The sequence below is a fragment of the Coffea arabica genome, chromosome 1e (genome assembly GCF_036785885.1).
Source record: "Coffea arabica cultivar ET-39 chromosome 1e, Coffea Arabica ET-39 HiFi, whole genome shotgun sequence".
In the NCBI taxonomy this organism is placed as follows: domain Eukaryota; kingdom Viridiplantae; phylum Streptophyta; class Magnoliopsida; order Gentianales; family Rubiaceae; genus Coffea; species Coffea arabica.
Genome location: NC_092311.1, coordinates 50,652,666 through 50,660,483, shown reverse-complemented (window position 1 = coordinate 50,660,483; position 7,818 = coordinate 50,652,666). Strand labels below are relative to the sequence as shown.

The 7,818-nt window shown below is 37.1% G+C and overlaps 1 protein-coding gene across 1 annotated transcript; it reads left to right on the top strand.

Annotated features, from left to right (window-relative positions):
• The first annotated feature begins 520 nt into the window (after window positions 1-520).
• LOC113696023 (uncharacterized) lies at window positions 521-1,561 on the top strand. The gene is made up of 2 exons (XM_027215312.1): window positions 521-590; window positions 675-1,561. Exons 1-2 carry the CDS (start codon window positions 521-523, stop codon window positions 1,559-1,561), a joined length of 957 nt encoding a protein of 318 aa, XP_027071113.1.
• The last annotated feature ends 6,257 nt before the right edge of the window (window positions 1,562-7,818 follow it).

Here is a 7,818-nt window from a genome sequence, read left to right as displayed (position 1 = left end):
CATACTTGTAAAGAAAGGCGGCAATGGTCCCTACTCAGCTTTCATGGTCTAATCCTTGGCTGACATGTCCGAATTTAAGTGGGTAGGAGATGAGTAAATACTCTACAAGCGGTAGGGGTGGACACTGAACACCGCAACTCTCTCTTTTCTGTCTCGACACAGCTGTGTTTCTGTTTTGTGTGCGTATGACTGTATTAGTGTGTGGTTAGTTGCCCTCCACTTGCTTTTTATTTCCATTAATGTCTTGCCACACTTAATGCCTTCGGCCCTTCACTACCATTTTCTTGCCCAGATTTTTTGTCCTGCTATTTTCTGCTGGCATCGGTAAGAGGATTCGTGTCATTTCTCTCCCTCATATCTCTACCTATTTGTCAAAGATTCTATACGGGTGCATTCAAGTTCAAGATTACTTCTATTCTTTTGTAAGTTAGTCTGAGATACTTCAGCCCTTTGGCTTTTTAGTGAATCTCTACATATTTCCACACTAATTTACCTCCTCTAGGTTTGATGAAACAAAAGCATGGCCATTGTGGTTGAATCGGACAAAGCAGCTTTCAGATGTGGTCGTGAATGCTTGCGTTTTGGATGCGGTTACTTTCAGGGGATTCGTTAGATTATTCGCATTCTGATGCTTCTTGTTGCGTATTTTTACATCATTCTCTGGATTGTTCCAGTGCTTAGAGCTCAATCAGCTGCCGAATTATCTGCGCGCTCACTAGATTCACTACTTCAAGACTATGCTTTCAGGGCGTTGGTTGTTCGGCCCAGAACGGGCATTGTCTACGATGGCAACGTGCCATCCAACTTGACAGGGATTAAGGTTGCAGCATTGAGGCTGAGAAGTGGGAGCTTGAGAAGAAGAGGGGTTAACAGCTATAAAGAATTTCATATTCCAATTGGTGTTTTGGAGCAACCTTATGTTGAGAGGCTTGTGTTGGTCTATCACAACTTGGCAAATTGGTCTTCCTTGTATTACCCTTTACCTGGTTACACATATTTGGCACCAATTGTGGGTCTCCTGGCTTATGATGCAGTCAATTTGTCAGCCAGAAATCTACAGGAATTGGACATCCGAGCCTCCAAAGATCCCATAACTATCCACCTACCGAACGTCCAACTGGTGCCTGAAGGATTGTCGCCAAAATGTATTTCTTTTGGTTTGGATGGCTCATTTCAATTTGACAATGTCATTAACCGGAGTGCCTGTTCTGCTGCAAAACAAGGCCATTTCTCTATAGTGGTTGAGTTCACAGCCCCGGCTCCGGCTTCGGCTCCAGCTCCTGGTGGAGGTACCGGTAGACAGGGAGGCGGCGGTGAGAAGAACAATCACAAAGTCTGGATAATCGTTGGGTCTGTGGTTGGGGGAGTGCTGCTGCTGCTACTGCTATGTATTCTTCTTGCTTGTCTGAGGAAGTATAGACGGCGAAGAAACATACAGAGAATGGAGGAAGCAGCAGAGAGAGGGGAGCCCTTGCTAATGGCAAATGTTGGATTTACGAAGGCGCCAGTGGCATTGGAGACTCGAACTAGACCATCATTGGAAGATGATTACGTGCCCTAGTATTTGGTTCTTGCTTGACAATACGTTTCTGGTAAAAGTAAAACTTCAATTCGTGACATTATTGATTTAACACAATTCTTTTTTCAAAGATGTGATTTTTCTTGATTTTGATCAAAGGCAATATTATTGTTGCACTCCCTATTCGATTTCTTTCTGAGTCTCTACTGCTAGTATTGGACCTCAGCCCCTCAGATCCATATCTATCCGGTCGATGTGGTTCTTGAAGATCGAAGTAAAGGCAAGTGCCGATACAACAATTCCGCATAAAAGCCTAAAAGGTAAATGCAGAGTTGCACATAGAAGTTTAGCGAAGCATCTGAAGTTCATCACTGCAATTATTCGATCCTGCATAAGTAATAGTGAACTAGGAACTACGAACAAGAAAGTGTATATATTACTAATCCGTTTTAGCAATGTAAAGCAATTATCGTCTTACCATGACTTTGCGCATCCTAGCACTACCAGCCAGTTAAGATTTAGACATTTGGGATTCCTACTGATCTCAACACATGCTGCACAGTCCACCATATTCCGTCATCTGCTTTCTGCATTCTGCAGTCCTCTAATGTCTCCTTGTGCAAATATCTTTCCACCATGTCCGATTGGTGCTTATGGCCGCATGTGAACTCATCATTCTGTCACATAGTCCAAACGTTGAGCTGGACAATCTAGTACAAGGGAAAAGAAAAAAAAAAAGGGACATTGCTCAAAAGTTCTCAATTCCAACTCATTGTCATGGTTCTTGGTTGCTGAAATATTAGTTGTCACTGCTAAAATCGTGACACAAGATGTTGAGGTAAGGTATATTTAGATTAGTAGTCAATAAAGAAAGCAGCAGCACACGTTGGCTGCTTTGTTATACACTAGTACTAGTTAATCGATTCACACCTGGAAAAGGACAAAATGAGGGGCGGATCAAGTCATTGTCTCTCTGACTTTAGTCCTTCTTCAAGTGCAACCAGCATCTGAGAAGATCCAACTTTTGCGAAATTGATCTTCAATCTCTTTCTGCCGGTGTTGTTTTCCATGGAAGTGCGCAAATCAACCATACAAGCCGAAGTCCAAAAGAAACGAACCCAAAGGACGAAGGATATAGGGAACGCGCTTTTACCTTTACTGTGTTGATTGTCTAATAAGCTGGGCAAAGAGATTTTCTGCTCTCCCATGGAAAAAACCCCGCTAAAGTATCCCCTTTTAGTTGAGAAATAAGCAACAGAAGATACATATGGCACTGGTTAAATCTGTTACAAAAGTAATAGATCATCTCATGCTGGTCAGTGTTGACTCCATCAAAGCTCAGCTTGCACCATTCAGCCCAATTGCGGAATGCAACTCAAAATGGAAGATTAAATGGGTAATACCCCGCATGAAGTGAAATTTGAAGATATTTTTTTTTCATTTGGGAGAGATTAAATCCACACGCCTTCGTCTTAAATCTACACTTAACGGTACAAGTTAGTATTAATGTTAACAATACAAGTCATTTATGCATCAAGGGTGCGAATTTGACCAATCCCTTTTCTTTTTCCATTTTCATTGTAAAAGAAACATCTTAGTTGGTTTGTGGCTTCTCCGGGCACGTCTGAGCTATGTGCATTGTTTGAAGTAGAAAAGAGCAGGAATCGAACTTCTGAACTAAGTCCTGGAAATTCCAGCCTTGGCCCTTGACCCTTGACGACAAAAATAATAGGAGTACGACGTTGTTGGTGGTAGTGTAGTATGTCAAAGGCCAAGTTGAAGAATGACTACTTGATGACCGCAATCTTAGATCACTCAAAATTCAAGTTCCCAACTAATTTATGGCACAAGTGAGTTTTTTGGGTATTTGTCTGAAATTTTATTATAACTTACTTTAAAAGTTTTTTAAAAATTTTTTGAATATTTCGAAGTGTATAGTTTAAAAATCTTAAAAAGTTTTTTAAAGTTACTGTAGTTAAAATTTTTTAAAAAATTTGTAGCAGACAAACTTAACAAAAAAACTTGTCTGCCAAACAAGGCCTACGTTTTACTAGTCAAACCAGTCAATCTAAGCAAATATCCTACTGAAAAGTAAACTGCTGCATTAAATTTTGCCTCATTCCAGAGAGCGTTTTAGATTGGATGGATTCGCCAAGCTGGGCAGCTGCCAGTTGAGGTCCCAATACAGCTTTCATGAATTCAAGACAGAACGCAACTAGGACAGGACTTGCCTATTAACAAATGTGTCTAGTTTTTCTATACCCCGCTGGTGATTTTCTTTCTGGAACAGAGAAAAGAGGGAAGAAAAACAGAAACTAAAATACTCCCACAGATAACCGGGGCTCCAGACTCCAGAACTAGCTGTGGCAATGTCAATGTCAATGATGATCCATAATACGCTGTCTTTTTCTTTTACCGCGTCAGAACTCGGGGACTCTCTGGATAATCATATGTGCAGGTAGATTGGTTAACGAGAACGAAATAACTGATCGGTCTAGGTATCTTGTATAGGTTTGGAAATTTTTAGACAGCCTTTGTAACAGGTTAAAATTCAATACAAACACTTGCAGTTTTTACAGCCTTTGCCCCTTCTCCATGATCATATTTTCGATGTGCAATAGACAGTAAATCGATTCCAACACCCACTCACAAAGCAATATCAAGTTTCTAATACACCCTGTTCTACTAGACAAGGTCCAAATTGTGTCGATGCAGTTAAACCTTCACGTACATAAAAAGACAACAAGGATACATACATGATGGAGATATGATTTTGGTTAGTAATATTCGTAGTACCACTACCGTCGGCCGTCGCCAGTCACCACACTGGCTGGCTAGGATGGATGGTTTGCATCTAATTAATATATATATATATATATATATTTCGACAACGAATTGTGGGGTAGATGATGAGAGTAGAGGACTAATTTAGACTAGGACCAAGAAATTCCCACAGATCAACAAACTGCAATCCACGCATTGTTGTCTCTGGCCCAACGTGCACTGCCATGTAGTACTTTCTAGGCAATCTTTAAAGGAATCCAATGCTTCCCCCCTTGTGGCCCTTTACCATAACACACCTGATCATCCCTCTTAATTAATTCTCCAAGTTTGTGAAGGGGAATATATCGATTGCGGACAGAATCAGACAATTTTTCAACAGTTTGCACGCAGACTAGTGGTTGGTTGGTTTAATTTAATACGTACTACAGTATATTAAATCATGACTTAATTAGCATCCCCCTGATTAGGATAGCTGTGGCAGTTTTCGCTTCGGGTGGGGTTGACAGTTTCCAGGAGATTGGAGTGGGTGCTATATACTGCTATATATGCTCATTTAGGAAAAACCATGGCACTATTTATTAAGGTTGCAGATGGGGTGTAAACTGTAAAGGAGAAGTGCTATTTATTAAGGCTGTAACCATTGCTCGTGACAACTATTAAGGTTTTGTCATGTAGAACTCATGATGCAGAATTGTTGTCGCAATATCGAATCTAAGACGTTCTATGTTGTGGGCAGATGAGGCTGCTGCTGCTTTCTGCTGCTTCTGTTTCTGCTTCTTCACATACTTGTCGTCTGCATCGTTTGCTGCTGGTCTTCCTTCTTCTGATAACAGCTGCTAGCTGGATATCTAACCCACCCTTAATCTACTACTACACTACACATGCAGGCATAGGAATTAGTTGGTCCGGTCCAGATTAGTCTGCTTAATTGGATATATTCAAGTCGTATTCTACCACCTAACACATTTAAGTGGAAAAAAAAGGCGACCCTATACAATTTTGTTCGAGTGAAACATGTGGTTGATTTTTGGCAAACCATCATATTTCTCTTCGTTATCTTGTAACTCTGAATGAACTTGAATCTACGGGTATTTATTGAGATAGGCACAAAATCTGCTTCTCTGTAATTTTGCTTCTTTTGTCCTTGAGATAGACACAAAAAAAGAGAAAAAAAAAAAAAACTGTGGAAGTACGATGGACTGATGAACAATGATAGTGGTAAATAGGGTCTTGACATTTGAGTGTCTGAGGCAAATTGAAAATAAAAAGAGAGGATTAGAAAAAATCTAGAATTATAATAATAAATAGTTTTATGTCGTTTTGTGTAGTACTGATATATAAGTTTATAAGCGCGCACATATCCGCGACTGTTCCGCAATCCGCCATGATGCGAATATTCGGACTCCAGCGACCGTTCGTTGGCTATTTTTAAAGAAAGAAATATACAAGGAACACATCAATTAACATGACTTAAAATAAGGACTCATTACTGTCTGATTTGGACATTTGAAAAGGATTTAAATGAAATCAATTATTGACGAGAGTAAAAAACAAAAGCATGGAAGCACAAATTTGCCTCGACCCCCAATATGTATTTCCTTTAATTTTTAATGACAGCTATCTAAGAGTGTCTTAAGGGGAATGGAGAAAATATATTGCAAGAAGCTCTTCTTTTTTTTAAAAAAAAAAAAAAGAGTGCTTTCAAGTTATACAAGGTGAAAGATTCAAAGAAGGAAAGTGTAAAATTTGATAATCAAATCAAGACTTCAAGGTCATCTGACTAATATTCTCATCAGTTATGTTGGGTATTAGAGAAGCAAGCATTTTCTGCACTTCAAACGAGTAAATAAAGTAGTGTTTGTTAATTTTTTTTTCACATAAAACTTTTTTGCAACTTAACTAAATACAACATTATTTTTTATATATATCTAATTAATTGGATAAAATTTTAACTGCCATCTGAAAAACATCTTTTTGTAAGTTAATAAGCAGAGAAATTGTAAAGTTTTACTTTTATTTACCGGGGATAATTTTATAAACCTCCCATGAGCTTTCTATCAATTTCACTAAGCTCTCTCAAGGATTTGAAATTTACACTTGTCTCATTTGATTTCACACTTTTAGTAACTAAACCTTAAAATAGGGTCAAAAATTTAATGAAAACCTTATAATGTCTGCTTCTAATAAAGTTTGATTTATTCTTCTAAAGAATTATAAAGTAATTTAGCACAATTATAAAAGAATGTGTGTCAAGTTTTTTATGCTCATATTTGTCATTTAATAATTAACTACGATAATAAAACTCATTATGATAGGCTGCTTTTAATAGTACTTTATTGGAGATATAAATTCTTTTAAGATGGAGAAGAAAGTGTCATGGATAATTTTTTAAAGTTTGTAGATTAGTGAAGTGGCGGAACTATCATAATTTAATAGTTATGCAAGCCATTTACTTTTTAGTTATTATTGATTTGATACCAGAAAAAAAAATAAATAAACAAATAAGAGCTAGAAAATATATGATATTCAAAGTTATCCAAAAAAAAAAATGTTGCTAGTTTGACATTTGATCACGATGAAGGTTAGGGATTGATAATACTATGATATTACTGACAAAATATAAGAGCAATGAATAACAAGGGAAAAGGGAAAAAAAAATGCAAAAAACCCATCTTTTGTATAAGCATAGATAAATAATAGAAGAAGGAGTTTCATTAAAATGTCAAAACCAGTATTGTCATTTTAAATGGGTAAGGGAGGTAGTTGTAATTTTTAAAATATCAAGGATGCTAAGTGAAATTATAGAAAATCCTAGGGGAGGTTTATGAAATTATCCCTGTCTAGTTAGGGCTGAAAAAAAAGGCTCAACGAACCGGATAGATATATGTTCAGAATTGGTTTGACGATTAAAATAAATGTTTAAACTTGGCTTGTGTTCGATAATTTTTTTAAAGAAATTGATCTAATTTGGTTTGAAATTTCTGATGTATGTTTACGAAATGTTTGGCTTGACTTGTTTTAGTATCGAGTTCAAACACATACAATCAAAGATTTGCTTGGCTTGGTTTGAAATTTCATGTTGTATTAGGTCGAGATTTTCATCTTAGTTTGTTGCTTTTTCCCTTAATTTTTGCTTTTTGATATTCAAGAAATCTATTACGAAGAATTACGGATGTGATTAAAATCAATTATACCTATTTAAGAGACAAGAGTATTATATGCTTATTATTTTATAAGATAAGCAATATACGGGGAAAAAAAGAAGTGGAGTTAAGGTAGGAAACTTTAGATATATTTTTATGAAATTTACTTGCCGTATATGTTTCTGAACATATCGAGTCGGACAACATGAAGATCTTGATTGATTTGTTAATATTTTTGAGTTTAAAATTATGTTTGGATTTAAATTGATACCTAAACAAATAAATTTGTACAAGTTTGGTTTGAGCCGAATTCACATCGAGTACCAAATTATTTGGTTGGATTTATAGCCCTATTTCCAGTGAGGAAAAGGA